At 46.1% G+C, this 22,896-nt stretch overlaps 2 protein-coding genes, 1 non-coding gene and 1 pseudogene across 5 annotated transcripts in view; 3 read left to right on the top strand and 1 right to left on the bottom strand.

The window, feature by feature from the left end:
- SNX6 (sorting nexin 6) overlaps positions 1–11,902 on the top strand; it is a 63,846-nt gene extending 51,944 nt beyond the window's left edge. Inside the window, exons 11-14 of the mRNA XM_012468801.2 lie at positions 468–554; positions 8,492–8,651; positions 8,738–8,823; positions 11,121–11,902. Coding sequence (XP_012324224.1) covers positions 468–554; positions 8,492–8,651; positions 8,738–8,823; positions 11,121–11,174 — 387 coding nt within the window. The 3' untranslated portion in view covers positions 11,175–11,902. The remainder of the gene's footprint in view (positions 1–467; positions 555–8,491; positions 8,652–8,737; positions 8,824–11,120) is intronic.
- Positions 11,903–17,176: 5,274 nt separating this feature from the next.
- Positions 17,177–17,693, top strand: LOC105729424 (low molecular weight phosphotyrosine protein phosphatase-like; annotated as a pseudogene).
- Positions 17,694–20,029: 2,336 nt separating this feature from the next.
- EAPP (E2F associated phosphoprotein) overlaps positions 20,030–22,896 on the top strand; it is a 33,623-nt gene continuing 30,756 nt past the window's right edge. For all 3 annotated transcript variants that reach the window (XM_064365783.1, XM_064365781.1, XM_064365782.1), the window contains exon 1: positions 20,030–20,142. The gene's annotated coding sequence lies outside the window, so the exon portion shown is untranslated. The remainder of the gene's footprint in view (positions 20,143–22,896) is intronic.
- Positions 22,403–22,566, bottom strand: LOC135270474 (U1 spliceosomal RNA). Its single transcript, XR_010338648.1, has one exon. It is a non-coding gene; the product is annotated as a U1 spliceosomal RNA (small nuclear RNA).

Below are 22,896 nucleotides of genomic sequence, written 5' to 3'. Positions count from 1 at the left end.
CCCCGTCTCTACTAAAAATACAAAAAAATTAGCTGGGCGTGGTGGCACATGCCTGTAGTCCCAGCTACTCAGGAGGCTGAGGCAGGAGAATTGCTTGAACCCAGGAGGCAGAGGTTGCAGTGAGCTGAGGTCTCACCACTGCACTCCAGCCTGACACCTGGTGACGGAGTGAGACTCCGTCTAAAAAAAAAAAAAAATTATAGAGTCCTTCCATAATTTCATGAGTCTTTGATCTGGTCTTTTTTTCTGTTCCTTTTATGTGAGAGTTGCAAAGAAAAGTAACAGGCTAATAGAAGCAAAAAGGGAAGGAAAGGTAGATAAAATAGGAATGGGTATTATAGTTAAAACTTCAATTTTTTTTAACTATAATAGTTAAAATTAAGTCAGAAATTAAGTAGTTAAGAAGGAAACCACTGAGAGTAGAATGTAGTTGTTGATAAAGAACTTAATTTTTTTCTTCTTTTCAGAAAATAGAAGCACGAGTGTCTGCTGATGAGGACCTCAAACTTTCTGACCTTTTAAAATATTACTTAAGAGAATCTCAAGCTGCTAAGGTAATTTTAATCTTTTTAAAAATAAGCCATTTTATAAACAGCCATTTCTTGAGAGTTTGTTAGACTTCAGATTGTTAATGATGAATTTATCTCCTTTATATGATTTTAAATTATATTTTCAAATAGAAATTTTATTTCTCCTTTTAGAAATTGTAGATATGTGTACAATTGTACATATTTTATGTGGGAAACCCCACATAAAAGTTTCCTCTTTATTATATTTCTGATGTAATCTAGAACTTTAAAAAGGTGAATTTGCAGCCAGGTGTGGTGGCTCATACCTGTAATCCCTACGCTTGGGGAGGCCAAGGTGGGCAGATCACCTGAGATCAGGAGTTCAAGACCAGCCTGGCTAACATGGTGAAACTCCGTCTCTACTAAAAAACTACAAAAATTAGCTGGGCATGGTGGCTTGTGCCTGTAATCCCAGCTACTTGGGAGGCTGAGGTAGGAGAATTGCTTGAACCAGGATCCGGGAGGTGGAGGTTGCAGTGAGCTGAGATCACGCCACTGCACTCCAGCCTGGGCTACAGAGCAAGACTCCATCTCAAAAAAAAAAAAAAACAACCCTGTCTCTACTAAAAATACAAAAATTGGCTGGGCGTGGTGGCAGGTGCCTGTAATCCCAGCTACTCAGGAGGCTGAGGCGGGAGAATCGCTTGACCCAGGAGGTGGAGGTTGCAGTGAGCCGAGATAGTGACTTTGCACTCCAGCCTGGATAAGAGTGAAACTCCAACTCAAAAAAAAAAATGAGGCCTGGGGAGGTTGCTCATGCCTGTAATCGCAGCACCTTGGGAGGCTGAGGCGGTGAGATGGGCGGATCACCTGAAGGTTAGGAGTTCGAGACCACCTCGACCAACATGGCAAACCACATCTCTACTGAAAATACAAAAATTAGCTGGGCATGGTGGCGGGCACCTATAATCCCAGCTACTCGGAAGGCTGAGGCAGGAGAATAGCTTGAACCTGGGAGGTGGAGGTTGCAGTGAGCCAAGATCATGCCACTGCCCTCCAGCCTGGGCAACAGAGTGATACTCTGTCTCAAAAAAGAAAAAGACTCAAGCCTGTAATCCCAGCACTTTGGGAGGCCGAGGCGGGTGGATCACGAGGTCAAGAGATCGAGACCATCCTGGTCAACATGGTGAAACCCCGTCTCTACTAATACAAAAAATTAGCTGGGCACGGTGGCGCGTGCCTGTAATCCCAGCTACTCAGGAGGCTGAGGCAGGAGAATTGCCTGAACCCAGGAGGCGGAGGTTGCGGTGAGCCGAGATCGCGCCATTGCACTCCAGCCTGGGTATCAAGAGCGAAACTCCGTCTCAAAAAAAAAAAAAGAAAAAGAAAAAGAAAAAGAATTTGGTATATTTCTTCAGGTAAACTGCATTGGAAAACAAAAGTAAAACCCTCAAATAACAGTTGTATTGCTAAAGGATTTCTTTCTTTTATTATTTATTTATTTATTTTTGCGATGGTCTCACTCTGTTGCCCAGGCTAGAGTGTAGTATCTCTGCTCACTGCAACTTCCACCTCCGGGGTTCAAGCAATTTTCTTGCCCCAGCCTCCTGAGTAGCTAGGATTACAGGCTCGAACTACCATGCCGAGTTAAATTTTGTATTTTCAGTAGAGGCAGGGTTTCCCTATGTTGGCCAGTCTGGTCTCAAACTCCTGACCTTAGGTGATCTGCCTGCCTTGGCCTCCCAAAGACGTGAGCCATGTAGCCACGTATTATGAAAGGATTCCGTTGTTGTTGTTGTTGTTGTTGTTGTTGCTGTTGTTGAGATGGAGTCTCACTCTGTCACCCAGGCTAGAGTGTAGTCTCTTGGCTCACTGCAGCCTCCGCCTCCTGGGTTTAAGCGGTTTTCTTGCCACAGCCACCTGGGTAGCTGGGATTACAGGCGAATGCCACCATGCCCAGCTAATTTTTGTATTTTTGGTAGAGACGGGGTTTCCTTATGTTGGCCAGGCTAGTCTTGAACTTCTGGCCTCAGGTGATTCACCTGCTCCAGCCTCCCAAAGTGCTGGGATTACAGATGTGAGCCACATATTGCAAAAAGATTTCTTTTTTCTTTTTCTTTTTTTTTTGTTTGAGACGGAATCTTGCTCTGTTACCCAGCTGGAGTGCAGTGGTGCAATCTGAGCTCATTGCAGCCTCTACCTCCCAGGTTCAAGTGATTCTTCTGCCTCAGCCTCCTGAGTAGGTAGGACTACAGGCACCCACTACCACACCCGGCTAATTTTTTGTACTTTTTTAGTAGAGACGGGGTTTCATCATGTTGGCCAGGATGGTCTCCATCTCTTGACCTCACGATTCACCTACCTTGGTCTCCCAAAGTGCTGGGATTGTAGGCATGAGCCACCGTGCCCAGCTGGATTTCTTTTTTTGTTTTGTTTTGTTTTTTTTTGAGACAGAGTCGCCCAGGCAGGAGTGCAGTGGTGCAATCTCTGCTCACTGCAACCTCTGCCTCCCAGGTTCAAGCAGTTCTCCTGCCTCAGCCTCTCAAGAAGCTGGGACTACAGGCACATGTCACCATGCCTGGCTAATTTTCTGTATTTTTAGTAGAGATGAGGTTTCACCATTTTATCCAGGATGGTCTTAATCTTCTGACCTCGTGAACCACTTACCTCGGCCTCCCAAAGTACTGGAATTATAGGCATGAGCCACTGCGCGCCTGGCATTTTTTTTTTTTTTTTTTTTGAGACGGAATCCTGCTGTTGTTGCCCAGGCTGGAGTGCGGTGGCACGATCTTGGCTCACTGCAACCTCTGCCTCCCGGCTTCAAGTGATGCTCCTGCCTCACAGCCTTCTGAGAATCTGGGATTATAGGCACGCACCACCATGCCCGGCTAATTTTGACACTTTTAGTGGAGATGGGGTTTTGCCATGTTGGCCAGGCTTGTCTCGAACTCCTGACCTCAGATGATCCACCTGCCTCGACCTCCCAAAGTGCTGAGATTACAGGCATGAGCCACCACACTCAGCCAACTTTTAATTCTGAGGTACTTATAAATGCACTGTTCATATCAAATTGTGTCTTACAAACTATATACATTGGATGGGCAGTGCTAAAATACTCACTTTTGAAGACTTTAAATTTATTATCAAATGTGGTGTTTTTTGTTTTGTTTTAATTTTTGTAGAAACAAGTGTCTCAGTATGTTGCAAACTCCTGGGCTCAAGTGATCCTCCCTCTTCCTCCCAAGGTATTGGGATTATAGGTGTGAGCCACTGTTCCCAGCCAAATGTGGTTACTAATAGATAACAATTTCTTAGTAACTGTAAGAAATAATTAAAACTTAGTTGTCAGAATTAAAACTACAACGAAGTATTACTACACACCTTAATTAGAATGGCTAAAATGAAAATTCTGGCGAAGATACATAGCGATTGGAACCACCATATACTGTTAGTGGGAATGTGGTATACTACCTTGGAAAATTTTCATAGTACTTAAAAAGTGAAATATACTATCCTGTGATCTAGTCAGTTCACTCCTAGGTATTTACTCAAGAGAAATGAAAGCAGGGCTGGGCGTGGTGGCTCACCCCTGTTATCCCAACACTTTGGGAGGCCAAGGCAGGAGGATGGCTGGAGGCCAGGAATTCAAGACCAGCCTGTCAACATAACAAGATCCTATCTCTATTAAAAAGAAGGAAAGAGGGCCGGGCGTGGTGGCTCACGCCTGTAATCCCAGCACTTTGGGAGGCCGAGGCGGGTGGATCACGAGGTCAAGAGATCGAGACCATCCTGGTCAACATGGTGAAACCCCGTCTCTACTAAAAATACAAAAAATTAGCTGGGCACAGTGGCGCGTGCCTGTAATCCCAGCTACTCAGGAGGCTGAGGCAGGAGAATTGCCTGAACCCAGGAGGCGGAGGTTGCGGTGAGCCGATATCGTGCCATTGCACTCCAGCCTGGGTAACAAGAGCGAAACTCCGTCTCAAAAAAAAGAAGGAAAGAAATAAATAAAAGCATATGTCCATACAGATGTTCACAGCAGCTTTATTTATAACTATATAAATATCTATATATATATTTATTTACTTATTTAGCTGAAAACTGACAATGCAAATGTCCAATGGATGATGAGATAAGCACATCATCATCTAGCCTTACAATGGAATAGTACTACCTAATAAAAAGAAATGTGCTGGTCGGATACGGTGGCTCATGCCTGTAATCCCAGCACTTTGGGAGACTTTGGGAGACTGAGGCAGGTGGATCACCTGAAGTCAGGAGTTCAAGACCAGCCTGGCCAATATGATAAAACCCAGTCTCTGCTAAAAATATTTTTAAAAATTAGCCGGGTGCAGTGGTGCATGCCTGTAATTCCAGCTACTTGCGGGGCTGAGGTGGGAGAATTATTTGAACCTGAGGGGTGGAGGTTGCAGTGAGCCGTGATCATGTCACTGCACTCCCGCCTGGGCAATAGAGTAAGACTCCATCTCAAAAAAAGTAAGAAAAAGAAATATGCGGCCGGGCGCAGTGACTCACACCTGTAATCCCAGCACTTTGGGAGGCCGAGGCGGGTGGATCACGAAGTCAAGAGATCAAAACCATCCTGGTCAACATGGTGAAACCCTGTCTCTACTAAAAATACAAAAATTAGCTGGGCATGGTGGCGCACGCCTGTAGTCCCAGCTACTTGGGAGTCTGAGGCATGAGAATTGTTTGAACCCAGGAGGTGGATATTTCAGTGAGCTGAGATTGCGCCATTGCACTCCAGCCTGGGTAACAAGTGAAACTCCATCTCAAAAAAAGAAAAAGAAAAATATGCTATGGACGTATGACATTATAGTATTCTACATAGTGTTTTCGTTGTTCTAAAAATCCTCTGTGCTCTCTCCACATTCATTCTCCTTTCCCCCAATCCCTGGCCAACACTGATCTTTTTACTGTTTCCATAGTTGTGCTTTTTCGAGAATGTTACAGATTGGAATCATATAGTATATAGCATTTTCAGATTGGCTTCTTGCACTTAGTTATATGTACTTAAGATTTTCCTTTTTGTTTTTTTTTTGAGACAGAGTCTCGCTCTTATTGCCCAGGCTGGAGTGCAATGGCGCAGTCTCGACTCACTGCAACCTCTGCCTCCTGGGGTCAAGTGGTTCTCCTGCCTCAGCCTTCTGAGTAGCTGGGATTACAGGTGCATGCCACCACACTGGGCTAATTTTTTGCATTTTTAGTAAAGACAGAGTTTCACTGTGTTGGCCAAGCTGGTCTCGAACTCCTGACCTCAGGTGATATACCCGCTTCAGCCTCCCAAGGTGCTGGGATTACAGGCATGAGCCACTGTGCCTGGCCACACTTAAGTCTCTTCATGGCTTGATAGCTCATTTCTTAGTGCTAAATAATATTCCATTGTCTGGATGTAACACAATTTATATAATCAGAATATATGAAGAACTCTTAAACTCAGTAAAAAGAGAAATAACCCAATTTAAAAATGAGCAAAGGACTTTGCACAGAAGATACACAAATGGCCATTAAACCATGAAAATATGCTCACAAGCTGTCAGGGAAATGCAAATCAGAAGTATCAGATAGGCCTGTCATGGTGGCTTACGCCTGTAATCCCAACACTTTGGGAGGCCGAGGCGGGTGGATCACTTGAAATTAGGCGTTTGAGACCAGCCTGGCCAACATGGTGAAACCCTGTTTCTACTAAAAAGACCAAAAAACAGCCAGGCGTGGTGGCAGGCACCTGTAATCCCAGCTACTAAGGAAGCTGAGGCAGAGAATTGCTTGAACCTGGGAAGCAAAGGTTGCAGTGAGCCGAGATTGCACCACTGCACTCCAGCCTAGACAACAGAGCAAGACTCCATCCCAGGAAAAAAAAAAAAAAAGTATGAGATACCACTTTATACCCACTAGGTGACCTTAATTGAAAAAAAAAAAAAGCCTGGCTGGGTATGGTGGTTCATGCCTGTAATCCTAGCACTTTGGGAGGCCAAAGTGGGTAGATCACCTGAGGTCAGGAGTTCAAGACCAGCCTGGCTAACATGGTGAAACCTCATCTTTTTTTTTTTTTTTTTTTTTTTTGAGACAGAGTTTTGCTCTTGTTACCCAGGCTTGAGTGCAATGGCACGATATCGGCTCACCGCAACCTCCACCTCCTGAGTTCAAGCAATTCTCCCGCCGCAGCCTCCCGAGTAGCTGGGACTATAGGCGCGCATCACCATGCCCAGCTAGTTTTTGTATTTTTAGTAGAGACAGGGTTTCACCATGTTGACCAGGATGGTCTCGATCTCTTGACCTCGTGATCCACCCGCCTCGGCCTCCCAAAGTGCTGGGATTATAGGCGTGAGCCACCGCGCCCGGCCTGAAACCCCATCTTAAAAAAAAAAAAAGGCTGGGCGTGGTGACTCATGCCTATAATTCCAGCACTTTGGGAGGCCGAGGTAGGGGGCAGATTGCAAGGTGAGGAGTTCGAGACCAGCCTGGCCAATATGGTGAAACCTCATCTCTACTAAACATACAAAAATTAGCCAGGCATGGTGGCGGGCACCTGTAATCCTTGCGACTAGGGAGGCTGAGGCAGGATAATTGCTGGAACCCAGGAGGCGGAGGTTGCAGTGTGCCGAGCTCATGCTACTGCACTCCAGCCTGGGCAACAGAGCAAGCCTTTGTCTCAAAAAATAAAATAAATATCTTGGAGTATGTTTGAATTTAAGTAAAATAAATAAATAAATAAAAATTAAAATGTATTGGCAAGGATGTGAGGAAATTGGAACTGCTATATGGTACTGGTCGGAATGTAAAATGTTCAGCCGCTATGGAAAACCATATTGTAGTTTCTCAAAGATTTGATGTAGAGTCATCATATGACTCAGCAATTTCACTCCTCGATAGTGAGAAATCAAAGAGAAATGAAACCATGCCCACATAAACACTTGTGTGCAAATGTTGACAGCAGCATTATTCATTATGTCCAAAAAGTGGTAATAAACCAAATGCCTATGAACTGATGAATGAATAAATCAATGTGATATATCCATATAGGGAAATATTATTCAGCAGTAGAAAGGAGGGACATACTGATATGTGCTGCAACATAGATGAACTTGAAACATGCTGAGTGGTAGAAGCCAGGTACAAAAAACACACATGATTCCATTTATATGAAATGTCCAGAATAGGCAAATCTGTAGAGGTAGCATATTAGTGGTTGTCTAGGGATGGGCACACATGGGAAAGTGGCAAATGGCTGTTAATGGGGTTGCGGTTTCTCTTTGGGTGATGAAAGTGTTCCAAAATCTGTTGTGGTGATGCTCAATTCTGTGAGCTTCCTAAAAAACATTGAATTATATACTTTAAATGGTGAGTTACGTGGTATATCAATTATCTCATTAAAGCTGTGATTTTTTTTTTTTTGAGACGGAGTTTCGCACTTGTTACTCAGGCTGGAGTGCAATGGCGCGATCTCGGCTCACCACAACCTCTGCCTCCTGGGTTCAGGCAATTCTCCTGCCTCAGCCTCCTGAGTAGCTGGGATTACAGGCACACGCCACCATGCCCAGCTAATTTTTTATATTTTTAGTAGAAACGGGATTTCACCATGTTGACCAGGATGGTCTCGATCTCTTGACCTCATGATCTGCCTTGGCCTCCCAAAGTGCTGGGATTACAGGCTTGAGCCACCGCACCCGGCTAAAGCTGTTATTTAAAAAAAGGGCTGAGTGCAGTGACTCATGCCTGTAATCAGTCCACTTTAGGAGGCTGAAACAAGAGGATCACGTTGAGGCCAGGAGTTTGAGACCTGCCTGGGCAACATAGCGAGGCCCCGTCTCTAGAAAAATCTTTAAAAATTAGAGTAACTGGCATGTAGCGTTCACTGTGTAAGTGTTAGTACTGATGGTTGTAGTGGTGGTGACGGCGGCTGGGTGTGACTACTGGAAACATACAGTATATATACTATTGTGAAGCATTCTGTTTCACAGGATCTGCTGTATCGAAGGTCCAGGTCACTAGTGGATTATGAAAATGCTAATAAAGCACTGGATAAAGCAAGAGCAAAAAATAAAGATGTTCTGCAGGCTGAAACTTCCCAACAATTATGTTGTCAGAAATTTGAAAAAATATCTGAGTCTGCAAAACAAGGTACTGTTGTTATGTTAACCTTTAATCACAAGGTATGCTTTATGACTATTCTGTAAATTAAATAATTCTAATTTCTTTGTTCACAGAACTTATAGATTTTAAGACAAGAAGAGTTGCTGCATTCAGAAAAAATTTAGTGGAACTGGCAGAGTTAGAACTGAAGCATGCAAAGGTAGTGTAATAAAGAGTTAATAATTTAAGTTACATGTAATTAGAAATGAATCAGTTATGACATTGATAATTCTTTAATCTCAGTTTTCATAGGGATACTGTGACAACTCTTCCAGAACTGGAATTACGTTTTACAAGATTATTTCACTGCTTCAAAATAGTTGGTTTGGGTGTTTTGTTTTGTTTTGTTTGTTTTTTGAGACAGTCTTGCTGTGTTGCCCAGGCTGGAGTGCAGTGACATGATCTCAGCTCATTGCAACCTTTGCCTTCTGGGTTCAGGTAATTCTCATGCCTCAGCCTCCTGAGTACCTGGGATTACAGGTATGTGCCACCACACCCAGTTGATTTTTGTATTTTTAATAGAGACTGATTTTTACTGTGTTTGGCCAGGCTGATGTCAAAATCCCGACCTCAAATGATCCTCCTGCATCAGCCTCCCAAAGTGCTGGGATTACAGACCTGAGCCACCATGCCCAACCAGTCTGAGGTTTTTTTTGAGATGGAGTCTCACCATGTTGCCCAGACTGGAGTGCAGTGGCGTGATCTTGGCTCAGTGCAACCTCTGCCTCTCAGGTTCAAGCAACTTTCCTGCCTCAGCCTCCCGAGTAGCTGGGACTACAGGTGCGTGCCACCATACCTGGCTAATTTTTGTATTTTTAGTAGAGATGGGGTTTCGCCATGTTAGCGACACTGGTTTCGAACTCCTGACATCAGGTGATCCACCCTCCTCAACCTCCCAAACTGCTGGGCTTACAGGCATCAGCCACCATGCCTGGCCTTTTTGTTTGTTTGTTTGCTTTTTAAATGTATTTATTTAATTTTATTTTAGAGCTGGAGTCTTGTTATGTTGTCCAGTATAGCATCAAACTCCAGGGGTCAGTTGATCCTCCTGCCTCAGCCTCCCAAGTAGCTGGCATTACAGGTGTATGCCACTATGCCTGGTCCTCTGGTCTTTGTTACATTAGTTGTTTACTTTGAATTAAGCCTCTTCTTGTAGTTAATATAAAATTTGGCCTAAACCTTAATTTTAAGAATAGAGAATCTTAGAATTGAGAGGGATTTTAAAGATTATTTAATTAAGTTAAGAATGATATCTATAATGTCTCTAATGATCAGGTCTGAAAGAGCCTATTACCTAATATGGAAAGCAGTATCACTTTTGACTAGTTGTTTTTTAAAAAGTCTTCCTTAATAAAAAACATTTAAAAATCAGGGTGTGGCACGGTGGCTCAACGCCTGTAAATCCCAGCACTTTGAGAGGCCAAGGCGGGTGGATCACAAGGTCAGGAGTTCGAGACCAGCCTGGCCAATATGGTGAAACCCCATCTCTACTAAAAATACAAAATTAGCTGGGTATGGTGGCAGGTGCCTGTAGTTCCAGCTACTCAGGATGCTGAGGCAGGAGAATCGCTTGAATCTAGGAGGCAGGGGTTACAGTGAGCTGAGATTGTGCCACTGCACTCCAGCCTGGGCCACAGAGCCGAGACTCCTCAATTAAAAAAAAAAAAAAAAAATGGAAAAAAGCCTGTCATACAATCAGAAATTGTTCAGTAGTTAAACTTGAACACAAAGTGCATGTTTTATACTCACTAGAACATGTCAAGTAACCCAAAACGATAATTTTCTAAATAGAAGTTTATCTACTGGCCGGGCGTGGTGGCTTATGCCTGTAATCCCAGCACTTTGGGAGGCCGAGGTGGGCAGAACTTGAGGTCAGGAGATCAAGACAGTACTGGCCAACACGGTGAAACCCTGTCTCTGCTAAAAATACAAAAATTGGCCGGGCACAGTGGCTTATGCCTGTAATCCCAGCACTTTGGGAGACTGAGGCAGGTGGATCACCTGAGGTCAGGAGTTGAAGACCAGCCTGGCCAACATGGCAAAATCCTATCTCTTAAAAAAAAAAAAAAAAAAAAATTAGCCAAACATGATGGTATGTGCCTGTAATTCTAGCTACTCAGGAGGCTGAGGCAGGATAATTACTTGAACCTGGGAGGTGGAGGTTGCAGTGAGCTGAGATTGCACCACTGCACGCCAGCCTAGGTGGGCGACAGAGCAAGAGACTCCATCTCAAAAAAAAAAAAAAAGTACTATTGTACGTGAAACAAATTATGTAATTTTATATCTTTAAGCCTTTATGTGTATATAATGAATGACTTTTAAAATTTCTAATATATCAATAAAGTTATTTGACCTCTAACACTGTTATTTACATGGTTTCTAACAGTGTAGTTTCCGTAGGAGTCTTCTAAACTGTTTGAACTAAAATTTATAATTTATTTTTTCTTCCTTTTTTAGGGTAACCTGCAGTTGCTGCAGAACTGCCTAGCAGTGTTAAATGGAGACACATAAGCCTACACTCCGCCTTCCTGTTAAAAAGGGCTGCCTTCCTTCAGATTTTATTTTTGTTTTCTTAATGATGTTAAGCATTTATGCTCACTGGAAACAAACAGAAAACAGCTGACAAAGTGCATCTCCTCCTCTCTTTCTGAGAACCATGGAGCAGCGCACGCACCAACGATGCCAGTCTGTGTGCTGTGACGTCGCACTGTGTTCCCCATGACAGTGGGCCATCGTCGTGCACTCGTCATACTCAGAAGTCCAAAGTTCATTCTTCTTTAAAGTAGCCTCTATAACTGTGTTTATTTTATAAATAGTATTCCTTATGGCTGCCAATCTTACTTACCTTTAAATAATTTCTCAAGTTTAACCTTTCCAGAATGCATTGTTCAAACAAGATAAAGATTGCCTTTTTTGAATTTTTTTTTTGAATTTTATTTTTAAAAAGCATTATATACCACCTTAGTTCATTCATGTATCCTGGTAAAGCATCTTAATCGGACTTATTTTTAATTACTGAATATTTCTTAGAAGTTTTGGGACAGATTTTATGTAATCTTTATAAGTATGATTTCTGAAGAAAAGTAAATGCATTAGTATGTTTGCCTTAAACTTGTAGACTAAACCAATTATTGTAAAATAAACAGCGATAACAGTGATAGTTTTTAACTCTGTGGTCATTGTATCACTCTGGAAAATGTGGAGTAGCTGTAATAAATCTACTCCCATGTAATGCTTTACACTGCAGGTCTTAGTTTTTCTTTTTTCTCATTTCTTTTGAAATGGCATCTTGAACAAAGTCCACCAGTCCCTTCACAAAAGCATGAACTGCTCCTCTGTGTGTACTTCATAAAAGGTGGAATTGGACAGAGGCAGCTTAAAGACAGTTATTCCTGAAATACAGGAGCAAAGTACAGTCTGTTGCAATTTCCCAGATTCCGTCCCTAGCTCAGCCAATTAAGCATGAGACATACGCCATTGAGCCACTTAGTAGTTATGCCAGTGTATAGATTGGTATGTAGAGGGAAGAGGTCTGCTGTAAAGAACAACACTTGTTTGTCTGTGGGGAAGGAAAAGTAGAATACTTGGGGTAAAAGTTGGCACACAAATAGGATACTATCGCCAGTAGTTACATCACAGACATTATCGGCCTTTCTAACGTGAATGAACGTTATTGTCATTCCTAGTGTAAAGTTAGGTGGAGTGGTTGGGTTTTTCGACTATCTTTTTCTAATTTTTCTACCACTTGGAGACCATAGGCATTTGGGCCTGTCACTACTTGGATGGGTTCCTAGTTTGTTTACATTTTCCTAAACCTACCTGAGCGCCTTTTCTCACCAGTCGTGATGATTCCAGCCTTCCTCAGCAGCATGTTCTCTTGCCTCATTCATGCACTGGTCAGTGTTTTGTCTCTTGTACTGACATGTTCCCCCCCAGTGCTGTTTGAACTCTTGATTTTCCATTGCTGGCTGAGTGTGTTTTGTCCTTTACGTAAATTCACTGGTAAAAATAAGCCCATGTGATGTTCACCAGTGGATGAATGCGGGACCCAAAGCCCTAGCTTCTGGATCCAGGTCTAGCCCCTTCCTCAGCTGCGTGGCCTAGGGCAGGTTTGCTCGATCTCTGCCTCAGTTCTCTACTATAAAAGACATATTGACCTACCTCACAGGGGTGTTGTGAGGATTAATAAATGTTGGTACTGTGCTTTGGAAATGTGAAGATGCTGTGTAAATGTTAAGAAATAGTAAGTATAGGGCCAAAAGCTATCCAGTGTTTCACTTAAACATTTGCTATTCTGTATTTACCAAGGTGGTCTTTCCTGGGGGAGGAGGTAGAGTGGAAGCTGCATCCCTTCGCCCCTGGTTTACATTGTTAGAGTGCTTATTGTGGTAATGCACTCTAAAAACTGGGCGTAGAATGAAACCAGCAGTCCAGTGGTCACCCCATTTCTGCAGTTTCACTTTGCTTGCCTTCAGTTATAACAGCCACCTGAAATTTGAAAATATTAAATGGAAAACTCCAGAAATGATGTTTTAAATTTTACGCTGTTCTGAGTAGCATGATGAAATATCCTGCCATCCTACCTGGAACACTGATTCGTTCCTTTGTCCAGTGTGTCCACGCTGTGTACACTGTCCACCCATCAACCACTAAGTAGCTGTATTGGTTGTCACAGATCACAAGAAGATTGAGGTTGGGTGTGGTGGCTTACACCTGTAATCCCAGCACTTTAGGAGGCCAAAGTGGGAGGACTGTATGAGCCCAGGAGTTCGAGGCCAGCCTGCACAACAAAGCAAGATCCTATCTAAAAGAAAATTTAAAAACAAATTTTTTGGTTGGGTGCGGTGGCTGACACCTGTAATCCCAGCACTTTGGGAGGCCGAGGCGGGTGGATCATCAGAGGTCAGGAGTTCGAGACTAGCCTGACCAACATGGTGAAACCCTGTCTCTACTAAAAAGACAAAAATTGGCCGGGCATGGTGCCACAACTGTAGTCCCAGCTGCTCGAGAGGCTAAGGCAGGAAAATCGCTTTAACCCGGGAGGTGGAGATCGTGCCCCTGCACTCCAGACTGAGTGACAGGAGCAAGACTCCGTCTCAAAGAAAAGAAAAAGGAGGCTGAGGCCAGGCGTGGTGGCTCACGCCTGTAATCCCAGCACTTTGGGAGGCTGAGGCAAGTGGATCACGAGGTCAAGAGATCGAGACCATCCTGGTCAACATGGTGAAACCCCGTCTCTACTAAAAATACAAAAAAATTAGCTGGGTACGGTGGCGCGTGCCTGTAATCCCAGCTACTCAGGAGGCTGAGGCAGGAGAATTGCCTGAACCCAGGAGGCGGAGGTTGTGGTGAGCCGAGATCGTGCCATTGCACTCCAGCCTGAGTAACAAGAGCGAAACTCCATCTCAAAAAAAAAAAAAAAAAGAAAAGAAAAAGGAGGCTGAGTGCAATACAGTATTATGGGAGAGGCCGGGCACAGTGGCTCGAACCTGTAATCTCAGCACTTTGGGAGGCACAGGTGGGCAGATTATTTGACGTCAGGAGTTCAAGACCAGCCCGGCCAACATGGCGAAACCCCGTCTCTACTGAAAATTCAAAAATCAGCTGGGCGTGGTGGCGCACACCGGCAATCCCAGCTACTCCTCAGGCTGAGGCAGGAGAATCACTTGAACCCAGAAGACGGAGGTTGCAGTGAGCCAAGATTGTGCCACTGCACTCCAGCCTGGGCGATAAAGTGAGACTCCGTCTCAAAAATAATAATTTTGAAAGAGACCACATTCGGGGAGCCGAGGTGCCTGAGGCCAGTTGTCCTAGCGCTTGAGAAGGCAAGGCTGCGTGTTCGAGGGCAGCCTAAAAAAAGAGAGACCACATCGAGATAGCTTCAATTACACCATATATAATTGTTCTATTTTATTAAATCTTCTAGTGTGCCTAATTTATAAAACTTTATCATTGTATGTAGGTATAGAGAAAAACAGTAAATAGGTTTGGTCCTGTCCCAGGTTTCAAGTGTCCACCGGGAGTCTTGGAACGTATCCCCCATGCATAAGCGGGGACTAGTGTACACATCTGTGTGTGTTGTGCATATGGAGTTGGCAATTATACTTTGCAACGCCTTCACAAAACATACAAATAAGGTAAAGTGTATTACTCTCTCAAGGGCAGACTAAGGAAAGGTTCTTTGTGCCTCCTGAACAGTTGAAACATTTACTCCATAGCTCACTGCTACTCCCTTATAAAAACGGCCAGCCCAGGATTCACTGCTGTTGAATGGAGATACTCGTTTTTACATTTATTGACCATCTTGTGCCTGGGGACACAAAAGTAAAACAGGAAGACACCCTGTGATAGAGAAAAAGCTCTATATGGACAATAACTCTAGTTAAGTGGAATATTCCAAGATGGTCCTCTGGAACCCCAGAAGCAGAGCTTAACCTTCTGGGAGGGCCAGGGCTCCTCCCCTGGCTGATGCTTTATACCTTGAGGGACAGGAGGAGGAGGAGGAGTGGTCCAGGCAGCGGGAATGGCCTGGGGAGTTTAGGAGGAGGGGTTTCTGTAGTGTGGATGGAGGATGGCTGGACTTTTAAACTACAAAGAGTGGGTTGGCTTGTAGGCTAGTGAGGCTGAAAGACTGGGTGAAATGTCTATACCTAGTTTGGCACTATGCTGCTACACCCAAATTTTTTTTTCCGCCTGTAGAACTGGGTTCTCACCTTGTTGCCCAGGACGGTCTCAAACTTCTGGCCTCAGGTGATCCTCCCATCTCTGCCTCCCCAAGCTTCTGTGATACTCTAACGTCTTGTAGTAAACCACAGAAGTTGATTTTTTCAAAGTGGGGCACAACGCAGAAAATAGAATAGGTAACATGGGAGAGGGGGATACAAGTAACTGCTGCACCCAGCCAATTCAAGGATTCGTTTCCTTCTGCTGCTGACATGTGAAGAAAATACAAAAAATAAAAACAAGGAAGCGGGGTGTGGTGGCTCATGCCTGTAATCCCAGCACTTTGGAACACTGACTCTCGGGAGGACTGCTGGTGCCCAGGAGTTTGAGACCAGCACAGGGAGACCCCATCTCTACAGAAAATTTAAAAATCAGCTGGGCATGGTGGTATGCGCCTGTAATCCCAGCTAATGTGGGAGGCTGAGGTGGGAGGATTGCTTGAGCACAGGAGGTTGAGGCTGTAGTGAGCAGTGAGCCATGATCCTGTCACTGCACTCCTCGAGGAGGACAGTCAGACCCTGTATCAGAAACAAAAACAAAACACAAGGAAGTGAAGTCCCACTTGAATCTTACATTCAGATGATTCTCAGTAGACAGGGGTCAAGAAATACATTAAAATGGCATGTAATATGAAAACGAGGGGAGAGGCCTGGCGTGGTGGCTCACGCCTATAATCCCAGCACTTTGGGAGGTCAAGGCAGGTGGATCATTTGAGGTCAGGAGTTCAAGACCAGCCTGACCAACATGGTGAAACCTTGTCTCTACTAAAAATACAAAAATTAGCCGGGCACAGTGACAGGCACCTGTAATCCCAGCTACTCAGGAGGCTCAGGCAGGATAACTGCTTGAACCCAGGAGCAGGAGGTTGCAGTGAGCCAGGATTGTGCCACTGCACTCCAGCCTGGGTGATAGAGCCAGACTGTGTCTCAAAAAAAAAAAAAAAAAAAGAAAAGAAAAGAAAAAATGAGGGTAGAACTCTGTTAGGTAAGATTTCACCTTGGCTACAGGAAACAACCAGTGGGCAGCTCAGACAGCACTTATTTTTCTCACCTATTCAGAATTTCAGGAGTAGCAGTTTTAGGGCTGTGCACCAGGTTATTCACCAGGAGGCTCCTCCTCCATCTGCTCTACCATGCCAGGCATAAGGTCTCCTGGCCATGGCTGTCGCTTCTGGGTACCAAGGCGGCCACTACACTCCAGGCCTCGGTCTGACTTCCAGGTAGAAAAAGTGGGTAGGGACAAAGACTTTCTTCAAAAAGTGGCTTGGTCTTTTTTTTCTCCTCAAGATGCCCTTTCTGGGGGCTGGTGTCTGACTGGCCAGAACTGTGTTGTGTGATGAGGAAATTGAGCTGTTTTAGCTGAGTGTATTGATCCTGTGGACAAAATCAGGGTCTGTTAGTAAGACAGGAGTGTTCACCCCAGGATACCCTGCAAACCGCACAAAATAAGTCTGGACCTGAGAGACAGTAAAACAGACCTGTGATTAGAATGTGGGCATGCGTGCGTGCGTGCGTGCTTGTGTGTGAGACAGAGTCTCGCTCTGTCGCCCAGGCTGGAGTGCAACGGCTCTCGGCTCACTGCAACCTCTGCCCGCTGGGTTCAAAGGATTCTCCCGCCTCAGCCTCCCAAGTAGCTGGGATTGCAGGCACCCGCCATCATGCCCAGCTAATGTTTGCATTTTTTAGTGGAGATGGGGTTTCACCATGTTGGCCAGGCTGGTCTTGAACTGCTGACCTCAGGTCATCCGCGCCCGGCCAAGAATTTTTTTTTTTTTTTAATTATTTTAGACTGCATGCGGGAAGATGGCGGAGCCAGTTACCAAGTCCGTGCTGTTTGTATGTCTGGGTAACATTTGTCAATCACCCATTGCAGAAGCAGTTTTCAGGAAACTTGTAACTGATCAAAATATCTCAGAGAATTGGAGGGTAGACAGCGCGGCAACTTCCGGGTATGAGATGGGGAACCCCCCTGACTACCTAGGGCAGAACTGCATGAAGAGGCATGGCATTCCCATGAGCCACGTTGCCCGGCAGATTACCAAAGAATATTTTGCCACATTTGATTATATACTATGTATGGATGAAAGCAATCTGAGAGATTTGAATAGAAAAAGTAATCAAGTTAAAACGTGCAAAGCTGAAACTGAACTACCTGGGAGCTATGATCCACAAAAACAACTTGATTACTGAAGATCCCTATTATGGGAATGACTCTGACTTTGAGGCGGTGTACCAGCAGTAGGTCAGGTGCCGCAGAGCGTTTTCGGAGAAGGCCCAGAGGCAGGTTCGTGCCCTGCTGCGGCCAGCCTGACTAGACCCCAACCTGAGGCCCTGCGTTTCCCAGTCAGTGTGCAATAATGTTCCAGAGCCCAAAGCCCCAGCTCTTTGTTCAGTTGACTCACTGTTTCTTACCTTAAAAAATAATTGTACATGGAAATCAGTTGTGATTGGCAGAAGAATAAATAAAAACCTTTGATTCAGTCAGTTTATGGGGTATATTAAGCATTCTTAGACTAGTTGAACATCTCACTTTGCCCCAATTACAAAAATAGTCGAACAAACAATATAAAACATAACGAAGGAAAACCTCACTTGAAGGCCCAGGTCAACATCTAAGCCCACTGAGACCCAGATCATCGAGTCTACCTCTTCAGTAGGTTTGTGTGGATGGCCTGATGGAGGGCAGGTGCCCTCCGCTCCCCTGCGCTACCTCTCTCTTCCCCAGGGCCTTTTATGGATTCACAGTAGCCCCTCCGTAGGAGCTCACAGTATAGATTAGAAGTGTTTTAATTTATACACACCCATAGTGCACACTTGTATATTGAAAAGATAGAGAAGACGGAAAGATTTATGGAATCAGTCATTAGCACCTTTAATACTTCTTGATTTTGTCGAGTTTACTTCATGAGGAGGTCAGCTCATTTGCTCCCATCTGAACCACTTTGCCTCTGAAACTTAATTCCATCCAGAAAGAAGGACACTTGTATGCTAGTCTATCTGTGGTCAGTTGAGGAATATGACTTTCATATGCACATGTAACCCAAATGTCCAATATAAATTGGCTTATTTTAAAAAATAACTTTAAAAGTTGGGAAAAGTTTTATTTGGCATGCGTAAATATTGATTGTTAAGTATTCTTTATCAGCATGTAATAAATGTATAGGCAGATACAGGTAATTTCTGTGTATTTTGAGATAATGTCAAAATCATATGAATATTTCAAAATAAACGGGGGAGTTATAAAAATACAGCTAGAGATATTAAAAAAAAAATTATTTTACATTAGAGGCCAGCCGCGCTGGCTGACGCCTGTAATCCCAGCACTTTGGAAGGCCAAGGCGGGAGGCGGGCGGATCATCTGAGGTCAGGAGTTTGACACCAGCCTGACCAACATGGTGAAACCCCATCTCTACTAAAAATACAAAAATTAGCCGGGCGTGGTGGTGGTGCATGCCTGTAGTCCCAGTTACTCTGGAGGCCGAGGCGGGAGAACCCGGGAGGCGGAGATTGCAGATCGCGCCACTGCACTCCAGCCTGGGCGGCTGAGCGAGACTCCGCCTCCAAAAAAAAAAAAAAAAAAGGAAAAAAAATCGAGGATAGCTCACCATCTAAGCACAAAAGGAAGGTTGAACAGATTACGCAGAATAAATATCTCAGATGGTGTGAATTGACACATAACAGTGTATTTGCATATTTTTCCAAGTTAAAAACAGTTTGTTATCTAGCGTTATACACTCAGTTCGACCGGTGCACGATTGGCATAGTGGACAAAGTTTCTATTTTGTCCTGATGTTCTTTCCTTCAAAGTAAGACGCTTGATTTCCCACACCCGCCACGCCCCACCCGGCCCCCCGACCCCGCTTTAGGTTTTCCTAGGTTTCTCGGCCGATTGTGTTACAGCCATTTCTGACGAGCCTATCCCGGAAGATGCTCGGGGAAAACGATGTCCTGTCAAGTTGCTTGGGGAGATCTTAGTGCTTCATGTTTAACCGGGGTGGGGGGCGGAGGGGAACCCCGTAATAGTTGTGTCCTGTGGGGAAGACGTCTGTTGGGCTGGCGAAAAGAGAAGGGGCTGAAACTCGCTTTTTGCCGAAAGGAAGGTGAGCTCAAACCCGAGCCCTGCCTGGCCCAGGCGCTAGGTCCCGGGGAGGTGGGGCCGCGAGCTCCCACCTCTCTCTCCCTCCCTCCCTCTTCTCTCCTCCTCCTCCTTCTTTTCTCTCCCTCTCTCCTGCTCTCGTCTCCCTCTCTCTGTCTCCCCCTCTCCCCCACCTCGTCCTCTCGAGTATCCCTTTCAGGTCCCAGACTCCCGCCCGCGCGCCCACCTGCGCCCACCCGGCCCCGGAGACACCCAGGCCTGTCCCGCGCCCTCCGTAAGTGCCCCGTCCCGGAGTCGGAGAGACCGGAGCGCCCGGGACGTCCCCCCGCGCGGGCGAGGCGTATGCAGATAAGCACGGCACGCGGAGGCTGCCGGTCACGCTCGGCCCGGGAGCCCACGTCCCGCGCGCGGAGACATCCGAGTGCTGCCGGTGGTTTCCTCTAGCGGCGAGGGTGGGGCGAGGGAACTGGAGAGGGTGAGGGGGCTGGGGCCGCGCGAGGGAAGTGACCATGTGTTCAGTGCGTGGCGGGCGCGAGGGTACGAGAGGAGGCGGGGCCGATAACTCATACTTGGTGGAAAAAATGCTATGCGTACGAAGGTGGTATTATGAGGGAGTTTTAGTCATTACACGCCGGATGTGCTGATTCTTGCGATTTCCCCAAATGTGAGTATCTCGACTGCATGATTCGTGGTAGTGGGCGACTGCATACGAGCTCTTCCCTGCTGATTATGCTTGAATAGCAAACTGCTTCCTGAATTTCTAGGTATGTAGGTCACCTCGATGGTGTCTGGTGTTGCGTTTCTGGTTTGCGTGCCTGTCAGTCAGGTATCGTGCGTGTGTTTTGTTTTTCGCACCCCCGAGGGGAAGAGGGTCCCGCTTCTGTGTTTGGCATCGAGATGCCACCGTTGGCTTTTTGTTCTCATGGGTATCCTCGTCGAAAAGTTGCCATCTCGTGCTTTTCTAGGCCAAAGCCGCTTTTTCCTGCTAGTTTGGGGTGTGTAGAGAAATGTCTTTATTTGGCGTGGACTACTAGGCACCTGGGGGAAGTATCCCGGGATCTGTAACCGCTGGCAGAAACGGCAGAGTATGTATTGGCAATTAATCCTGGTACAGGCAAGTATCCGGCTCAGGGTTAGGAAGGACCTGCCGGGGGTGAGTTCCCTGCCTCCCCACGTTCCCACCCAAGGGGGCGATGGAGTCCGTGGGAGCTGCTGATCCCACCCAGGCAGGTGCTGGGGCTTGTTGGCAGCCGTGGCTCATGCCTGTAATCCCAGCACTTTGGGAGGCCGAGGCGGGCAGACCACCTGAGATCAGGAGTTCGAGACCAACGTGGGCAACATGGTGAAACCCCGTCTCTACTAAACATACAGAAATTAGCCGGGCAGGAGACTCGCTTGAATCCAGGAGGCGGAGGTTGCAGTGAGCCAAGATCCTGCCACTGCACTCCAGCCTGGACGACAGAGGAGACTCCGTCTTAAAAAAAAAAAAAAAAAAGAAAAATGCAGTTGTGTACCCAGAAGTCCCAGAGTCTACCACTGGTTTCCTCAGCAGTTTGTTGAGGCTTTCTGAGAATTTACTGGCATAGATCCAGGAGCAGATCAAAGTTCTGCTCTAGTCTTAGCCCGTAATCCCAGCTACTCAGGAGGCTGAGGCAGGAGAATCGCTTGAACCTGGGAGGCGGAGGTTGCGGTGAGCCAAGATTGCGCCATTGCGCTCCAGCCTGAGCAACAAGAGCAAAATTCCATCTCAAAAAAAAAAAAAAAAAAAAAAAAAAAAAAAAAAAATCAGTCACAGAGGTGACTGGGTGGGACTAAGATCATGAGGGTCTTGTAGACACCATAGTAAGGCTTTAAATCTGGGTGAAGCGGGTTTAGAGCAGAGGTGTGGCATGATGTGATCAAAAAATGAAAAGCAGGGAGACCAATCAGGAGATTTACTAATCCAGGCAAGATGATGGTTGTCTCAAACCAGGTTAAACCATTGGGTAAATAGAAGGGGTAGGGGTGTGAGAAAAATAAGGTGCTTACCCCACACTTGCCTTTTTCTGATGCCTGTAAAATGATCACATTTTCCTCAAGTGAGAAGGGGCTGAAGAGGCTGACAGAGGTCGACTAGTTTCGTAGCTCTCGAGCAAATGGAATCAAGTGCTGATGATGAAGCCGAACAGAGAGGGTGTGCAACTCTGTGATTTCTCTGTAGGAAGGACCCAGTATTAATCTCCCCTGGGTTCAGAGCTAGAACCTGGGCACCTGCTGTCAATAAATATATTGAAAGCCCTATCATAGGCAGGCAGCTTTCTAGCCACCTGTGGATGGAGCAGTCAACAAAACAAGTAGGAATCGCTGACCTGGAGCTTACATTCCAGGGGGTGATGTTAGATAGAAAACTAAATCACAGCATGTTCGATCAGTGCTGCTCAAACTTCAGCGTGGATGGAATGCACATTCTGACTCAATAGATGTTGCAAAGGTGGGGCCTCAAGTGTGAGTTCTTAACTGAGTCACTTCCAAGGTGCCAGGTGATGCTGAAGCTGCTGGTCGAAGGCCACACTGCTACTAAGTAGCAAGGTACTAAGTACTGTGGGGGGCGGGAGAGGAAGAAAGAGACCGGGCACGGTGGCACACGCCTGTAACTGCAGCACCTCGGGAGACCGAGGCGGGCGGATGACGAGGTCAGGAAATGTAGTCCACTCACGCGCGTCCCCCAGTCCCCCCTAGTCGAGAGAAGACAGTTGCAGTGAAACGGGACACCGGGTAGCAGTTGGGCCTGGGAAGAAGAGCCGGATGACACGCATCAGGTAATCTCCGCCGACCACAGAAGCGATAACACGCCGAAAAGAACGTACACGAGAACAGCATCACATCCTCTAAACAAGCCAAAGCCACAAGCCCACGGAACTCTGACATTGTAAGACACGCAAAGCCAGGGGAAAGCGCGAACGCAGTCCCCCACTACCACAAATTATGCAGTCGAGTTTCCCACATTTGGGGAAATCGCAGGGGTCAGCACATCCGGAGTGCAATGGATAAGCCTCGCCCTGGGAAAACCACCTTCGTGATCATGGTATCTCCCCTGCCAGGTAAGTATGAGTTGCCAGGCTCCCGTCTACTCACTCCCTCGCGCCCGTCACACTTTCACACACGGTCACTTCCCTTCCGCGGCCCCAGTCCTCTCGCCCCTTCAAGACTCCCTCGCTTCACCCTCGCCGCTCGGGAAAACCACCCAGAAACCACTCCGAAGTCGGGCGTGGGACGTGGGTGTCCCAGGCCGAGCGGGACCGACAGCCTCCGCGCGCCGTGCTTATCTGCATATACCACGCCCTCACGGCCGGGGAACGTCCCCGGCGCTTCGTTCTCTTCCCCCTCGCAGACGCGAGACCTACAAGGGGCGCGCTCCGAGGCTGGGTAGGCGCCGGTC

Source organism: Aotus nancymaae, unplaced genomic scaffold (genome assembly GCF_030222135.1).
Source record: "Aotus nancymaae isolate 86718 unplaced genomic scaffold, 86718_ANA_hifiasm-v0.15.2.pri h1tg000062l, whole genome shotgun sequence".
NCBI classification, from domain to species: Eukaryota; Metazoa; Chordata; class Mammalia; order Primates; family Aotidae; genus Aotus; species Aotus nancymaae.
Note: the sequence above shows the minus strand (reverse complement) of the source record. Positions and strands in the feature narration are given on the sequence as shown.